The sequence below is a fragment of the Hypanus sabinus genome, chromosome 10 (genome assembly GCF_030144855.1).
Source record: "Hypanus sabinus isolate sHypSab1 chromosome 10, sHypSab1.hap1, whole genome shotgun sequence".
Classification (NCBI taxonomy): Eukaryota; Metazoa; Chordata; class Chondrichthyes; order Myliobatiformes; family Dasyatidae; genus Hypanus; species Hypanus sabinus.
Genome location: NC_082715.1, coordinates 38,004,042 through 38,022,972, shown reverse-complemented (window position 1 = coordinate 38,022,972; position 18,931 = coordinate 38,004,042). Strand labels below are relative to the sequence as shown.

Sequence of the window (18,931 nt, the reverse complement as noted above, 5' to 3'; positions counted from 1 at the left end):
CAGAATGCAAGTGACATCACAGAGACACAGCAGCTCTGTGACTTTCGGAGAAGTTTGGTAGATTCAGTATGTCTATCTAAAAATCTTTGACAAACTTCTATGAATGTGCAGTGAAGAATATATTGACTGGTTGCTTCACGACTTGGTAAGGATACACCAATGCCTTTGAATTGAAAAACTCAGTCCATCACAGGTAAAGCCCTCCCCACCATTGAGTATAGCACATGGAGAACTGCTGCAGGAAAGCAAAAAGGACCACCCCCCCCCCCCCACCTGGCAAAACTCTCTTCTTGCTGCTGCCATCAGAAAGGAGCCTCAGGGCCCACACCAACAGAGTCAGCAACAGTTATTACCCCTCAACCATCACGCTTTAGAACCAGAGGGGTAACTACACTCAACTTTACTCATACTGTTACGAACCCTGTAACTGGGTGTCTTACCAGCAAAGATAGAAGTGTCCGTTGGAGTCTGGTGATACTATTTTCAACAGTATTTATTAGTAAAAATATACAAAAATAATATCAATGCAAATATACAGATGATATACGTCAGCAATACTAAACCTAAAAGTACGGGTATAATAATAATCAATAAGAAACAAGCTCTATCATTGTCTAGGGGATAATGAATTGTCAGATGGAAATATAAAGTCCAGTTCAGTTCATGCAGGCTGCGGTAGTTGTTGGTCGCTGTGTTGCTATTGATAGAAAGAGAGAGAGGGAGAGAGAGAGATAGAGAGAGAAAACGTGTGAACAGTAACAGCTATTATCTTGCCAACCTTCCTTTTCGATTTTGATCCATCAATGCGTTGTTGTTGTGGCCATTCATGTATGACCCCTCCGTCCTTTAGCTAGACCGTTCTTCCGTGGTGGACTCGTCACCCAGGCAAGGGTGGACACACACACAAGCCCCCACCGGTCTCGCTACAAAACACTGAGAGTTAAAATTTACCGACCCTTTGTTCGGTCTCCGATCTCCCACCCTGTTTCATGGGCTTCTGAGGCTCACTAGCGTTTCTCCTGGTGCGTCTGAGGGGTGTTACCCTAGACCTCACTTTTATCCCCACTCACAGGGTCTCAGGTGTCAATCAGGTTGGGATGATGTAACCCATCAAACCAGCCCACTCTGGTTGCCCCCTGAGGGATTTCAATGAATAGAACAGTACCAAGTAAACAATACTTCTCCAAAAGACAATAGCAGTAAATCAATGGCTTTTGTCAGCAGGAGACATTCCACCTTAGCTGTGTCTCTCTCTCATTAACTTTCATGAGCTGTTATCAATAACAACTGCCCAGGCAGATTTCCTTTTGTCTCTCTCACTTCCTTGTAGGCAGCATCAAAATAATAGTGATTTGCAATTATCCAAAAGTGGGGACATGGGCGACTCTGCACCCTTCTGCCCATCAGAGTTGCTCATCCTTCGTAACAATACCATCACAGAACTGTTCCCACAACCCACTGTATGGACTCACATTCAAGGACATTTCAGCTCATGTTCTTGACATTTATAGTTTATTTATTTTTCCCTTTTGTATTTGCACAGCTTGTTGTCTTTTGCACATTGGTCGTTTGTCTGTCTTGTATCTGGTCATTCCTAAATCTCAGGGTTGTATAAAGTGACATATATGTACCTTCATAATAAATTTACTTTGAACTTTGAAAATAGATTTGAAAACAAACCAGAGAATTCTAGAAGTAGTCAGCAGGTTAGGTAGTATCTGTGGAAAGTGATCCAGAGTTGTTTTATTTTTGCCAGTGACCATTCATTGATGATCTTTGTGTTTCATGTTTTTTCATAAAGTGTCTTGTGAGAAGATGCCTTAAACATACTAGACTTCCCAATCAGCAGAAATCATTTTTCTTTATCAGCCCCATCTCTTCCATTAAATATCTTGAATTTTTTATTAGATTACATCTTAACTTTCACAAGCCTAATTTGTGTAATATCTGTTTATATTTAATATATAGACTCTAAGTACCATTTTGAAAAATACATTTTGCATCCTCCCCAGGAACAATAAATTCTTCTTAGGGGGTGGTAATTAGAAATCATAGTATTCCAAATATAGTCTAAACTCGACTTTGTAAAGCTGTAGTATATCTTTTTTTTTGTTTGCTTATCCAATCCTCCATCACACTTACTACTACCTAAGTTCTAAGGAGGCTAAAACAGTAATGCAGTCAGCAGTCATTAATAATGAGGAAGCCAAAAATAATTTCAAAACACTGCTGAAGCTTTGAGTGTAGGCTTGTTTCCCACCATAATCCCAGACATTTTAACATCCCCAAAAAATTTCAAAATGAACTGAAATAACAAGTTCTTGTTTATTTTGTCAGTCCAGTACCTATTTCTTATCTTGACATCCCAGAATGAATGAATTTCTAATCTGTGACCAATCATTCGTGATGCATAGAAGTATTATAGAATGTGTGTTTTCCCTTTTCATGTTGTCAAGTCCAGGAATCACTTTCTTTGGTCTTTATTTGGAAATATAACTGATATCCAGGACATTATTGCTGTGAGTCTATGTTCCAACATTCCAAAGCACATTTTTTTTAAATTTTAGAGCAGCATCCATTATAGTTTGTATTCCATAATTTTAACAATCACTGTCATGTGACAGGAGACAACATTAAATGCAGAGGGTTGATCACTGTAAGTAGGATGATTGATCATTTCAGGAGTATGTATTTTTTAATTCTGTAGGGCACAAGGAGGTATTAATTTTGTCAGTGTGGTTAGTGTTGTGCTAACATTATAGGAAACAATTCACTGTGCTTGTACTCTCAGGGACAGTTGATTATTGAATCAACACCACAATGCTTCAGCCCTACTCTAACCTAAACTCTGTTCATCCATGGTTCCTTGCTGGGAATGCAGAATCAATAAATCTATCTCTATGTGAGAGTCTTTACAATCAATCAACAATTTGTGTAGAAGTGTCTATGTTACTTACCCAACTTTCACTACTCTTCTGGGCTGAAATGCTGATCCATGATATCAGTGGGAAATATTCATATTTTCACATGCAAGTCCATTCCTACTGTTTAAAAAATATCACTAAGCTACTTATTTTAACTTGCGTCTGCATGTTTGAGTTTCTGATAGCTTCAAATAATTTTTTAAAAATTTTATTGAATTTTCAAATAGGTTACAGAAAGAAAAAAAAATTGTCAACTCTTTCCCCCCTCCCCTTAACCCCTCCCCCCAAACATATCCCTATAGAAAAAAAAGAGAAGAAAAAAGAAAGAATGAAAAAAAAGAAAGAAAGAGTGCCTGGATATCAGAAGATCCCCACATGCTCCATGGAGTTCATAATAGCTTTAATATGTATATTTTATTCTTTCCCCAGATAACCAATAATTTTATCTTCAGAGCACCTATATATTTAATCCTTTGTAAATAAGGGCACCAAATTTTCAGAAATATTTCATATTTATCTCTTAAATTATAAGTAATTTTTTCAAGTGGAGTGCAGCTAAAAATTTCATTCTTCCAACAATCTATACTTAAGTATCAACCTGATTTCCAAGTAACTGCAATAGCCTTTTTGGCTACTGCCAATGCAATTTTTATGAATTCTTTCTGATATTTATTCAATTTGGATTTTGATTTTATCCCTTCAATATCACCTAGTAAAAATAATGTTGGATTATGTGGAAGTTGTATTCCAATAATTTGTTCCAGTAAAACTTTTAAATTTGTCCAAAAAGGTTGAATTTTAAAACAAGACCAAGTAGAGTGTAAAGAAGTACCAATTTCTTGATCTCATCGAAAACTTTGATCAGATAAATTTGAGTTTAATCTATTTATTTTTTGTGGTGTAATATATTCTTGATATAAAAAGTTATTGTACTAATCTTAGTCAAACATTTATTGTATTTGTCATACTGTCAAGACATAGTCTTGACCAACTTGTTTCATCAATTTTAATATTCAAATCAGTTTCCCATGTTTGTCTTGACTTATGAATTCCTTGTTTAATTGCCTGTTTTTGAATCAAATTATACATACCAGAAATAATTTTTAAAATTTTTCCTTTATGAATTAAAGCTTCTATTTCACTAGGTTTTAGCAATAACATTGTTTGACCCAGTTTATCTATTAAATAAGCCCTTAATTGGAAATAACAGAAAAGAGTGTTATTTGATATTTTATATTTATTCTTTAATTGGTCAAATGATATTAATATACCTCCTTCAAAACAGTCTCCTATATATCTAATCCCTTAGTGAAACCAGTTATATAAAAGTTGATTATCCATTGTAAAAGGGATGTTTATTTTGAATTAAAGGTCTCTTTGCTAATAAAGATTATCTGATCATCAACATTTATCTGATTCCATAAATCAATCAGATGTTTTAGTGTAGGAGATTCTTTCTTTTCCCGTATCCATTTAGATTCCCATTTATATATAAAATCTTCTGGTATATCTTCTGGATTTATTAAAAATAGACAATCAGCAGATAATGTAACTCGGTTACTTAGCATAATTCATTTGGCACAAAAGAGGGAAGAAATGAGAGTGGCAGTTGCTTTGGATGCAGAAAAAGCATTTGATAGATTGGAATGGGATTTTTTATTTAAGGTATTGGAAAAATATGGATTAGGAGTATCTTTTATAAAATGGATTAAAACCTTCAATACTAACCCCAAAGCTAAAGTGGTGACAAATGGCCAAATTTCAACATCATTTCAATTAACAAGGTCAACTAGACAAGGTTGTCCATTATCACCTGCTTTATTTGTGTTGGCGATAGAACCATTAGCTGAATTAATCAGAACTGACAGATATTATAAGTTTCAGAGTTAATCAGGAGGAATATAAGATTAACTTATTTGCTGATGATGTTCTGATTTATCTAACAAACCCATTGCATCCGTTGCGTAAATTATCTTCTGGATTGGAAGAATATGGGAAAATATCAGGGTACAAAATAAATTGGGATAAAAGTGAAATTTTACCCCTTACTAAAGGAGATTATAGTCAATGTCGATTAATAACTCAATTTAGATGGCCGATAAATGGTATAAAATATTTAGGTATAAGAGTTGATAATGATATAAAGAATTTATATAAACTAAATTATTTGCCATTATTGAAAAAAATTCAAGAGGATCTTGATAAATGAATGATGTTACCAATAACATTAATAGGTAAAGTCAATGCTATAAAAATGAATATATTCCCTAGATTACAATATTTATTCCAAACACTACCAATACAATTACCGCAGAAGTTTTTTCAAGAGTTAAATAAATGTGTGAGGAAATTCCTTTGGAAAGGTAAGATGTCAAGAATATCTTTGGAAAAATTGACATGGAAATTTGACCTAGGAGGGTTACAATTACCAAATTTTAAGAATTATTACAAAGCAAATCAACTTAGATTTATTGTGTTTTTTGATGAAGATAAACCAGCATGGATTAGAATAGAATTAGATAAAATAGGAGAAAATATACCAGAAGATTTTATATATAAATGGGGATCTTCAAATAATTTATTAATAAAATAATAGTTTTCATAAGATCATGGATTTTAATTCATTTAAGTCAAAATGGCTACTGGTAGAAGTTGATTGCTTCCTGATCAGTCGGGGCTTCAAGGATATAATAGGAAGGGAGGTGTATGGGGTTGAGTGGGATCCGGGATCAGCCATGTTGGAATGATGGAGTAGTCTCAATGAGCTGAATGGCTTAATTCTGCTCCAATATTTAATGGTCTTATGGACATAATTGCTGTATAAAGGAAACCCCTTTCTAATAAAATAATTCCTAATGTATGATATCTCAATTTTATTAGCAAGGTTTAACCTGTTCAGTTATAGTTTAATCTTGCCGAAGTCCAAAAGGGCTAATACTATACTATCCTGGTTCATATTGTAAATTGGTTTATTACTATTACATGCCCTGAGGGACAGTGCAAAAGTTGATTTTACATGTCATCCATACAGATCATTTCATTACAACAATACATTGACATAGTACGAGGGACAATGTTAACAGAATGCAGAATGGTGTTACTGTTATAGAGAAAGTGCAGTACAGGCAGACAATTAGCTGTAAGTACAATACACACAAAACGCTGTAGGAACTCAGCAGATCAGACAGCGTCTATGGACGTGAATAATGTTTCAGGCCGTGACTCTTCTTCAGCACTGGAAAGGAAGGGGGAAGTTGCCAGTATGAAAAGGTGGGGGGAGGGAGAGGAGTACTAGCTAGAAGGTGATAGGTGAATCCAGGTGGGTGGGAAAGGCAAAGGGCTGGAGAAGAAGGAATCTGTTAAGTGTGAAACAGCAATGAATACTGAAAGTCAATCACTATGTGTAGGATGTTTCACAAGAAGCACATGCACAAGCTGCCATGTCTTGCGTATCATTCATGTTTCTAAATGAATGACATTTTAACATTTTTTCCACAGATCATACATGATAGGATATATTCACATATAGCAAGAAATAAGTTCATATGGAATAAACCACCAGGTGGACTCTATATACTACCACAGTATTCTACAAATTTAGCTGCTCTTCCTTTTTATTATTTAAGTTTAGGTAAGTGCAACTGTTTTAGATGTATATTTTTAATGTGGAGCATGTTTTGTTGAAGTTTATACTTTCATGGTGATAAGTAATTATATTTCCAGAGCAAAGTACTTGAAACTGGTAGATTGATAAATGGTTTGCAGCTTATTGTCTACATAGGAGTTGTGTTTTTTTGTTCTCCAATTCCCAACTCAGAGGTGATTAGTATTTGGGTAGTTGTTTAGGGCTGAGGGGTTCAATTCAAAGCAGACATAAGCTTGGACAGGCAAGAGGAATGGCTCATGCTTCTTGACCACAAGTATTGATGAAATATGAGCTTCATGTGTTCCCTGGAATGGCAACATTCATGATCTCAACATTGCAATTTCACCAGTGCCTTTACAGTTGCCTATCAGCCAGCTGGACAGACTACTGACTCTCATGGAGAAAGAAGCAAGCCCATCTAGGCCCAATCTTTCTTCTTGTCATTCTTCAGCCTGAAAGCAGTAGGATAGGGAAAAAAATCACACAGAAACCTGCTAACTGGAATAATAAACAAGTATGTGATTCTTGGCAGTGGCTGAATTCACAAAATAATGTGAGAGATACTAAATCTTTTGGATCATGTATCCATGATTGGTTGTCACACAAGGGTTGATGTCACCTATTTTATGCAGTGCTGGATGCAGCTTAGTAGTGGTCACTCAGAAATTGATTGGGGTGTAGTGGAAGCAGGAGGATGGTGACCAAAGGAACAATGGCATGGTGTTCCTGAATCAAAGTGTTTAGACATTAAAAGAACATGGTATTCTCATTGGAGATTGCGTTACTGTTGAGTGGTGTTCCTGAATCAGAGTGATTAGACATAAAAAGAACATGGTATTCTTATTGGAGATGGTGTTCCTGCTGAGTGGTCCAAATGCAAACTGAGACTTACCATTTCAAATTGAAGTATCTTCTACCTCTTGCCCACTGACACCTCCATCATTTGTGTTTTCATTGTTAGGTTTTCAGATGAATTCCTCGACTATACTGAAGGCTGTTTAGCTTACTGTGATAGTGAGTCCAGTAGCATTATCTAATCATTGTTTTAGTTCTTCCACCTTCTCCTCCTCCTGTAACTACAGTGTCTTCAACAAAGGCTCCATCTTCAAAATGATGAGAAAATAGGGGATGCAGCAGATGACAACCAACTCAGAAGTATACAAAAGAATGCTACCAAATTAGTCTATCTAACAAATTGCTTAAGGACCTTGTGTGATTTCACTACAGTGCTCCTGATAGATTCATTTTTCTCTTTGCATGTACACTCAGCATACTTAGGAATTTCGTACCTCAGAGATACAAGAAATAGCTCGTGCCCCTCGAGAGGTACTATTAGCTTTGCCAAAGTAGCTGTAATATAGGGGGCATGATGGACACCTTCAAATTGAAAGCATGCTTCCTAAGTGCATGGTGTTGACCACAATCCTTATAAACAAATGATAGATCCTTCAGCTACGAAACTGATTGGTGTTCCCGTGAAGAATCCAAAAACCGCGTTTGTGCAGTCCTGTGTGCTCAAACTTGCTACTGCTCTCTACTCAGGAAGAAAGGAATGAATCAATCTCTCTATCTCTCCTTCTCTTCCTCTTCCCCCTCTCCTCTCCTATTCTCTTCAAGAGATTTCTCTGATCAGGAAGCCTGGAATCTATCATTCTGCCGCCATGCAGGCTGGAAGTCTGGTGGATTAAGACAAAAACTCCCTTTTTATAGATGATAACATCTGATTCTTTACTTTAATTCTTCGAAATATGTTTGGCACAATTCTTGAAATGAACTCAGAACTTATCGCCATCTCAATATCCAATAAATCTGTAAATAATTAAGCATTCCTTTAAATGGCAAGAGAGATTCTTTGTGACTGTATGTCTACTTGCTGTTTTATACATGTTATATGTGGTTGAATGATAATTAAATTAACTCGAGCTAGAGATAGTTAGGAATGTAATTTTTCATGCCCTTCTGACTGGCTTTTAGTGTGAGATCCACATGATGCATAGGAGCATTTATGCTGTTCAATTCAGCAAGGCAGGCATCGAAATATCAAGTTAGGATTGACATCATTAACCTCCTCTAGTTCCAAAATGTGCATTGCCATGAAATTCAATTTGGTAACGTCTTTGATCCATTCTATGGTGGAACAATCATGTTTCATAATTTAATTTCCAACTGAAAACTGCAATTTAATTTCCATTTTTAGTCTTTTTCATCTGTGTAGATGTTTCATGTGGTATAAATGTGGTAGAAGTCACCGACTGATGATTTTCCAAAAATTTCAAAAATTCTGGAGTAGTTCCAGAGATTGAAAGGTAGCAAATATAATATTTCTCTTCAGGGAAAGAAGAAGAGTGAAAATGAAGAACTGAAGACAAGTAAGCTTCACATCAGTTTTAGCAAATTTTTGGAATTCAGTAACAGGCAGCTGGAAAATCCTTTTTGATTATGCAGCATTGTGCATGTAATTTAAAAAAAGGGAAATCATATTTGACATTGTCTAATAGTCATTTGTAAATTGGGGGGAGGTATAAGAAAGCCAGTGGTTATAATAAATCTGTATTTTATATGGTGTTTGATAAAACACCCATATTAACAGTTTCATATAAGGACCAAATAGCTGGGATAGAGTATAGCTTAAAGGATAGAACACAGAACATAAAACAGTTTTTTATCATATTAGCAGATTGTGACCAGAAGAACTCCACAGAGAACGTGACTAGCCCTTGACTCGTCACAATTCGTAATAATAAATGACAAATTGTAACAAAGCTAAGGTGATGCAAAGAAACACAAAATAGTAAAGATAATTAGAGTGTGCGGAATGAAGATGAAAGGTAGAGTAAAATATGGGAAAATCTTGATATGAACAATCGTAAAACACATTTTAATTGTGTATAATTGGTAAGTATTGGTATACAGAAGGATGTGTGTGTGGCTGACAGGAAGTAAACATGTAGTCAGATCAAAGAGTACAAAGGTAATAAAATCATGCTGCATTTGTGCAATGTTTTGTTGAAAACACACCAGAAGTTGTGTTCTATTTCAGTCTCCATCTGAGAAGGGGTATACTTAGAATGAAGTAATTGTCCTTGAGAAGACTGGCCTTCATTCAACAAGTTTAGAAGACTGAGTGATGATTTATGATGCATTCAGGATTCTGAATTACAGACAGTATAGATGATAAAATTCTTTTTCCTCATATTGCAAAATCAAAAGCTCAGGGCTGTTATTTCAGGAAAGAGGGTCAGTCTTTTGTTTTTTTATATATTTCTCTGAAATACAGCACAGTAACAGACCTTTCCGGCCCGATGAGCTTGCACAAGATCAAAAAAAGCTGCCGAAGGTTGCAAACTCAGCCAGCTCCATCTTGGGCACTAGCCTGCACCCCCCCCCCCCCCCCCACAACATTGAAGATACTCCAAAAGGATGCCTCAGAAAGGCAGCATCCATCACTAAGGATCCCCATCACCCAGGATATGCTTTATTCTCATTGCTACATCAGGAGAAGGATAGGAGCCTGAAGACACGTACTCAACATTCCAGGAACAGATTCCTACACCTCTGCCATCAGATTTTTGAATGGACCATGAATAGGCATGAAAGGTTATGAGGAGAAGACAGGAGAATGGGGTTAAGAGAGTTAATAAATCACCCATATGGTATAGCAGAGCAGACTCAATAAGCTGAATGGACTACTTCTGCTCCTATGTCTAATGGTTTTATGAAAATTAGAAGAAATTCCTTTACTGGGAGGGTTAAGAATTTGCAGAGGACTGTTGTGAGTGACTGGGCCAGTGAAGGAGTGGAGATTTGAGGCTTTGACTCGAAAGATTCTGGCAGTTTTGGCAGTTGGACTGTGCAATCAAGTCAATCAAGATTTGAATAGCTCAGCAGAAAGCCGTTGATTAGACAATCAAGATTTGAATAGCTCAGACTCAGCAGAAAGCAGCTGATTGGGCAATCGAGGTCAGGTGACCAAACAGTTTGAAAATCTCAAAAAAATAAATAGAGGGTTACCTCAAGTGGAGCGGCCTGTGTAAAGTGGCCAGTGAGTGAGTGGCCTGTGGCGGGCCTGTGAAGGAGTGGAGATTTGAGGCTTTGACTCAAGAGGCTTCAACGAGAAGAGGCGGAGGACGAGCTTCACTCCAAGTGAGGTAAGGCCGGGTAAGTTCCTTTCAGAGTAGAAAGTTTCAAAAGTTGAGGCAAGTATTGGGTAGGTCATGGCAGCTGAGATCGGCCCCATGGTTTGTTCATCCTGCAGTATGTGGGAAATCAGGGATACTTCCAGTGTCCCTAACGACTATGTGTGCAGGAAGTGTGTCCAACTGCAGCTTCTGGCAGACAGCATTGAGTGTCTGGAGCTGCGATTGGATTCATACTGGAGCATCCGCAATGCTGAGAAAGTCGTGAATAACACGTACAGTGAGTTAGCCACATTGCAGGTAAAGGCTACACAGGCAGAAAGGGAAAGGGTGGCCACTAGACAGCGTAGCAGTAGGCAGGTAGTGCAGGAGTCCCCTGAGGTCATCTCCCTCCTAAACAGATATACTGTTTTGGATACTGTTGGGGGAGATATCTCATCAGGGGAAGGCAGCAGCAGCTGAGTTCATTGCACCATGGGTGGCTCTGTGGCACAGGAGGGAAGGAAAAGGAGTGGGAGAGCTGTAGTGGTAGGGGATTCGATTGTAAGGGGAATAGATAGGCGTCTCTGTAGTCGCAAGTGAGACTCCAGGATGGTATGTTGACCCCCTGGTGCAAGGGTCAAGGATGTCTCTGAGCGGCTGCAGGACATTCTGGAATAGGAGGGTGAACAGCCAGTGGTCGCGGTGCACATAGGTACCAATAATATAGGTAAAAAACGGGATGAGGTCCTACAAGGTGAATTTAGGGAGTTAGGAGATAAACTAAAAAGTAGGACCACAAAGGTAATTATCTCTGGATTACTACCAGTGTCACGTGCTAGTCAGAGTAGAAATAGGAGGGTATTCCAGATGAATACGTGGCTTGAAAAATGGTGCAAGGGAGAGGGAATTCAAGTTTCTGGGGCATTGGAACCAGTTCAGGGGGAGGTGGGACCAGTATAAACAGGACGGTCTGCACCTGGGCTGGACTGGAACCAATGTCCTAGGGGGACTGTTTGCTACTGCTGTTCAGGAGGCTTTAAACTAATGTGGCAGGGGGATGGGAATAAGTGCAGAAAGACAGAGGGGTGTAAAATGAGCATAGAAGCAAAAAGTAGTAAGGTGAAAAGTAAAAGTGGCAGGCAGGCAAATCCAGGGCAAAAACAAAAAGAGCCACTTTTCAACATAATTGTATAAGGGCTAAGTGTTGTAAAAACTATCCTGAAGGCTTTGTGTGTCAATGCGAGGAGCATTCATAACAAGGTGGATGAATTGAATGTGCAGATAGTTATTAATGAATATGATATAGTTGGAATCACAGAAACATGGCTCCAGGGTGACCAAGGATGGGAGCTCAACATCCAGGGATATTCAATATTCAGGAGGGATAGACAGGAAAGACAAGGAGGTGGGGTAGCATTGCTGGTTAGAGAGGAGATTAATGCAATAGAAAGGAAGAACATTAGCCTGGAGGATGTGGAATCGATATGGGTAGAGCTGCATAACACTAAGGGGCAGAAAACGCTGGTGGGGGTTGTGTACAGGCCACCTAACAGTAGTAGTGAGGTTGGGGATGGCATTAAACAGGAAATTAGAAATGCATGCAATAAAGGAACAGTAGTTATAATGGGTGACTTCAATCTACATATAGATTGGGTGAACCAAATTGCTAAGGGTGCTGAGGAAGAGGATTTCTTGGAATGTATGCGGGATGATTTTCTGAACCAACATGTCAAGGAACCAACTAGAGAGCAGGCCATTCTAGATTGAGTATTGTACAATGAGGAAGGGTTAGTTAGCAATCTTGTCATGCGAGGCCCCTTGGGTAAGAATGACCATAATATGGTGGAATTCTTCATTAAGATGGAGAGTGACATAGTTAATTCAGAAACAAAGGTTCTGAACTTAAAGAAGGGTAACTTTGAAGGTATGAGACGTGAATTAGCAAAGATAGACTGGCAAACGATACTTAAAGGGGTTGACGGTGGATATGCAATGGCAAGCATTTAAAGATCACATGGATGAACTACAACAATTGTTCATCCCAGTTTGGCAAAAGAATAAACCAGGGAAGGTAGTGCACCTGTGGCTGACAAGGGAAATTAGGGATAGTATCAAGTCCAAAGAAGAAACATATAAATTAGCCAGAAAAAGCGGCACACCTGGGAGAAATTCAGCGACTAGCAGAGGAGGACAGAGGGCTTAATTAGGAAAGGGAAAAAAGATGATGAGAGAAAGCTGGCAGGGAACATAAAAACTGACTGTAAAAGCTTTCATAGATACGTGAAAAGAAAAAGATTGGTCAAGACAAATGTAGGTCCTTTACAGTCAGAAACAGGTGAATTGATCATCGGGAACAAAGACATGGCAGACCAATTGAATAACTACTTTGATTCTGTCTTCACTAAGGAGGACATAAATAATCTTCAGGAAATAGTAAGGGACCGAGGGTCCAGTGAGATGGAGGAACTGAGGGAAATACATGTTAGTAGAGAAATGGTGTTAGGTAAATTGAAGGGATTAAAGGCAGATAAATCCCCAGGGCCAGATGGTCTGCATCCCAGAGTGCTTAAGGAAGTAGCCCAAGAAATAGTGATAATTTCTCAAAACTCCTTAGATTCTGGATTAGTTCCTGAGGATTGGAGGGTGGCTAATGTAACCCCACTTTTTAAAAAAAGGAGGGAGAGAGAAACCGGGGAATTATAGACCGGTAAGTCTGACATCGGTGGTGGGGAAAATGCTAGATTCGGTTATCAAGATGTGATAACAGCACATTTGGAAAGAGGTGAAATCATCGGACAAAGTCAGCATGGATTTGTGAAAGGAAAATCATGTCTGACGAATCTTATAGAATTTTTTGAAGATGTAACTAGTAGAGTGGATAGGGGAGAGCCACTGGATGTGGTATATTTAGATTTTCAAAAGGCTTTTGACAAGGTCCCACACAGGAGATTAGTGTGCAAACTTAAAGCACATGGTATTGGGGCTATGGTATTGATGTGGATAGAGAATTGGTTAGCAGACAGGAAGCAAAGAGTGGGAGTAAACGGGACCTTTTCAGAATGGCAGGCAGTGACTAGTGGGGTACCGCGAGGCTCAGTGCTGGGACCCCAGTTGTTGACAATATATATTAATGATTTAGACGAGGGAATTAAATGCAACATCTCCAAGTTTGTGGATGACACGAAGCTGGGCGGCGGTGTTAGCTGTGAGGAGGATGCTAAGAGGATGCAGGGTGACTTGGATAGGTTAGGTGAGTGGGCAAATTCATGGCAGATGCAATTTAATGTGGATAAATGTGAGGTTATCCACTTTGGTTGCAAGATCAGGAAAACAGATTATTATCTGAATGGTGGCTGATTAGGTAAAGGGGAGATGCAATGAGGCCTGGGTGTCATTGTACACCAGTCATTGAAAGTGGGCATGCAGGTACAGCAGGCGGTGAAAAAGGCAAATGGTATGTTAGCATTCATAGCAAAAGGATTTGAGTACAGGAGCAGGGAGGTTCTACTGCAGTTGTACAAGGCCTTGGTGAGACTGCACCTCGAGTATTGTGTGCAGTTTTGGTCCCCTAATCTGAGGAAAGACATTCTTGCCATAGAGGGAGTACAAAGAAGGTTCACCAGATTGATTCCTGGGATGGCAGGACTTTCATATGAAGAAAAACTGGATTGTCTAGGCTTATACTCACTGGAATTCAGAAGATTGTGGGGGGATCTTATTGAAACATATAAAATTCTAAAGGGATTGGACAGGCTAGATGTAGGATTGTTCCTGATGTTGGGGAAGTCCAGAATGAGGGGTCACAGTTTAAGGATAAAGGGGAAGCCTTTTAGGACTGAGATGAGGAAAAACTTCTTCACACTGAGAGTGGTGAATCTGTGGAATTCTCTGTCACAGGAAACAGTTGAGGCTGGTTCATTGGCTATATTTAAGAGGAAGTTAGATATGGCCCTTGTGGCTAAAGGGATCAAGGGGTATGGAGAGAAAGCAGGTACAGGGTTCTGAGTTGGATGATCAGCCATGATCATACTGAATGGCAGTGCATGCTCGAAGGACCGAATGGCCTACTCCTGCACCTATTTTCTATATTTCTATGTTTCATCTGAATACCTTCAGAGTTAAGGTTAATTGATTTTAGGTCACTAAGTAAACGGGGATAACATAGGAAAGTAGACTTACTGAATCACAGTTATCTTAATCAGAAGACCTTATGACGTATTTCTACATTTATGTCTTGTGTCAATACAAGAAGATCACAAGAAAATGGTCAAATAGGAGCAGGATAAGGCCGGCTGTCCAGGCCTGACCCACCATTCAGCATGAACAAGGCAGATGAGCCCTGGCTCTCAACAAGTCCTCTGTTCCCAATGCATACTGCCCTCAATCCTTTAGTCTTTCAACAATTTACCTATCTCCACCTTGAATTACATAGCCTCCACAATTCTTCTGAGTAGGAAATTCTAGGGATTCAATACTCTCTGTATGAAGGCATTTTTAAAAAAACTGGGCCTTTGTCTTGAAATCATGTCCCCTCCAGTGGCATATCTGAGGTATGGCAGGTTTGGCACATGCTCTGAACACCACTTGAAGAGTTGGGGGGGCGCCACTGAGCAGTTTCTATTAAAGTCAGACAAGCCATCCTCGGATAGTGAAAAAAGAATTTTCTTCAGATGTATGATCTGTCTTTGATTATCATGGGTGAAAAGCACAAGGACGGCCTTATTTCAGATCATTGGGTAAGAAGACTATGAAACATTTCTTCACAAAGAAGAAGGAAAGTGGAGTTGAAGGACGGAAGAGACGAAAGTTGGAGGCGGAGGAAGCCAAAAAGTCAAGCAAGTTCTTCATGCCCTTCTTTGAAAAGCCTGGAACAAATAGTTCGACACGTTCCATGGAGTCGCCTGCAGCTGCTACAAGTTTGTTAGAATCCGAAGGCAGATCAAGTACAAATGCGTCACAAGCTGAGGAGGAAGTCAAGTCAGATAAATCCGAGTATGACGAGATTAAGAGTGAGGCTGCCTCAGAGACCGTGGACATGACAGGAGGATAAGATGATGGTGGTGGTAGCGATGTTGAGTTTATTGACAAGATTTTACTTGACAACATTGAACCTGACGACACTGATCCTAGTGAGCTGAATAGTGTCAAAGAACCTCAAGCTGTCATACCAGAAGTGATTGAACAGCATGACATTGGACTTCTGAAGTTCTACAAGGATACTGGAAAAGCAATTCTGTCTGATGCGTTGAAAACAGAAATAATAAAGCTGGGTTCAAAGTATTTCCAGAACAGTGAGGGGCCTTCCCTACTAACAAATAACTGCTCAATGAACAAAACTTGGTTCAAGAGGAAATTGCGAAATGGTTGTGGTGAGGAAGTGACTCACTCATGGCTGGTCTATTCCCCTTCTAAATAGTCTGCCTTTTGTATCTGTTGTCTTCTCTATTCCCAGTCAGACCATCAATCCTCATTGGAGCAGGAATGTGGAGTTAACCAGTGGAAAGCACCTGAAAGGATTAGTGTTCATGAAAATGCCAAGAATCATTGGGAATGCTTCACACAGTGGAAAGAAATTTAGCTGGACCAGAGGGGTTATTGACGTGGTATTTCAATCACAGATTGAGAAGGAAAAGCAGAAGTGGCATGATATCTTGAGAATCCTTCACTGCATAAAATTCCTTGTGACTCAGAACCTGGCTTTGTGAGGACACAGTGAGTCACTTAAGCTAGTCGATGACTCCAATGTGGGAAATTTCTTTGACTTACTGAAACTACAGACCATCTTTGACCCTGTCATAAAAGAACACCTCATTCATTTGGAAAGTCATCCTGGATCCACGTCTTATCTTTCACCGGGTGTCCAGAACGAATTCATCCACATGATGGCATCCACTGTTCCCCAGAGTTTACTGAGAAGCATTCAGAAAGCCAAGTACTATGGTCTCATGTTCAACTCGATTCCTGATCAGGCACACCGTGAGCAGATGCCAGAAGTAGTGAGGTATGTGGAAGTTGATTCTGAGAGGAAAACAGTCCGTGTTAGAGAGTCCTTCCTTGGTTTTATTCAGATAAGCCAGAAGGATGCTGAGAGCTTGGTTAAAGACATCTTGAAACAGCTAGAGAAGGATGAAATGGAGCTACAAGATTGTCAGTCACAGTGCTATGACAATGCTGCTGTGATGGCTGGACACAGAAGTGGTGTTCATCAAAGAATAAGTGAGAAAAACAACATGGTAGTGTTTGTGAATTACAACAATCACTCACTCAACTTGGGTGTACAAGCAGCCAAGCAGGATACAATGATGGTCATGCTTTTTGGAACCATTGAAGCTCTCTACATGCTTTTCTCTCGTTCAACACAGCACTGGGAAAAACTCAAAAACGCTGTACCTGGAGTTGTTAAGTTGGAGTCCGAAACCAGGTGGAGTGCAAGGACAGAAGCTGTGAAGCCTGTCAACAAGTACCTTGAGGAGATACTTCAAGTTCTCCAGGACATGATAGACAATGAAAACGAGACCAGTGAAATAAAAAATTGATGCAAGGCAGCTGTACAACTGCGTGTTGAGTTACGATTTTCTGATTTTGCTAGGATTTTGCAACAAAGTACTCATTCGCATTGACCGTATTCAAAAGAGGCTGCAGCATCCTAGCATGAACTTCCACGATGCTGCCCTGGATTTGAAAGCCCTCTGAGATCATTTTTATGATGAAAGAAAAGTGTTAGTCAATGAGTCACTCAAAGAAGGAGTCAGTCTTTGTCAAGAATGGAATATTGAAGTTGAAAGACGTCAGAGACGAAAGAAACAAATGGCTGATGAGAACTCGAGATACGTTGGGTTAACAACTAAGGAGGAAATGGAAAGAGTCATGAAGCGAACACTTGACCATCTTCACAGAGAAATGGATGAAAGTTTCGCTCGTTTGCACGACACTGACACAAAGTTTGGGTTCCTTCTCAATGTCAAGGGACTGTGTTATGGCACCGACAGTAATGACCTAAAGAAGAAGTGCGAAAATTTGGGTGAATTGTGCAGCTCTGATGTTGATGGACAGCAGCTATATGAAGAAATTTTGGATTGCAGAATGTTGCTATCAAGGCAGGTCAACATGAAAATATCAAGACCTAAAGAGCTTCTTGAATTCATTGTTCAGTATGGAGATGAGAGCATCTTCCCCAATCTTCACATTGCTATTCAGATAATGCTAACCATGGCAGTTTCCGTCGCCAGCTGTGAGAGATCATTCAGCAAGTTAAAACTAATACTTTTGTATTTGAGAGCCTCCATGGGTCAAGGCAGACTCTGTGATCTTGCTCTGCTGAATGTAGAAAGAGAAGAAACTGAAAAAACTGACTTTGATCACATTATAGACCAATTTGCATCAGTGAAAGCAAGGAAGGTGCAGTTATAATTTTCATGTAGTGCCATAATTTGTTAATTAAAAGCTTAACGAGCTTGACTTGCATTTTTGAGCTGATATTATGGTAAAGTTATCTTAAAGATGGGTGTCAGATGGTTGGACAGGGACGCAATTTCAGTGCTTGCCATAGGTGCTATTTTCCATAGATACGCCCCCGGTCCCCTCATATGAGACTCTCCCAAAAGTGAACATATCTTGACAACTACCCTGTCATGCCACCTTAGGATCTTTTATGTTTCAACATGATCACCTTTCTTTCTCTACAACGCAAAGAATGCCGATCCACCCTTGGCAGGATCCTCTCTTCCTGAGAATCAGCCTGGTAAATCTTCTTTGGACTGCCTCCAATAGTTTCTTCAGTAAGGGAACCACACTGTGCACAGTCCTCCAAGTGTGGCCTCACCATACACTATAAAAATATAACAAAGCTTCCCTATTTTTAAATTGCAGCCCCTTTGTAGTAAAGGTCAATATTATATTTGCCTTCTTAACTACTTTCTGCAAACACCCACTAAATTTTTGTGATTGGTGTACAAGAATATTCTCACCTGCTTATGTTTCTAAATAGAAGCATGCGCAGTATGTTACTGTATGAACATTGGCATACATTTTGTAATTTTATAAGCATTTCTGTAATTTTACAATAAGCAATATTTGAATGAGCTTAAAATTCTTTTAATCAAACTATTTCCAAATTATTCATTGTAAAATATGGGTAACTCCTCTGTGCCTATGTAGAAACACAAGAGACTGCAGATGCTGGAATCCGGAGCAACAAACATTCTGGTGGAAGAATCTGTTACGGCCCCATCTGTGCTACTATA

The 18,931-nt window shown here is 39.2% G+C and overlaps 1 protein-coding gene across 1 annotated transcript in view; it reads left to right on the top strand.

Annotated features, from left to right (window-relative positions):
• Positions 1–18,931, top strand: part of LOC132400593 (exostosin-1-like) — a 450,728-nt gene that overhangs the window by 331,211 nt on the left and 100,586 nt on the right. The window contains exon 6 of the mRNA XM_059981686.1: positions 6,423–6,555. Within this exon, the coding sequence (XP_059837669.1) occupies positions 6,423–6,555 (133 nt within the window). The remainder of the gene's footprint in view (positions 1–6,422; positions 6,556–18,931) is intronic.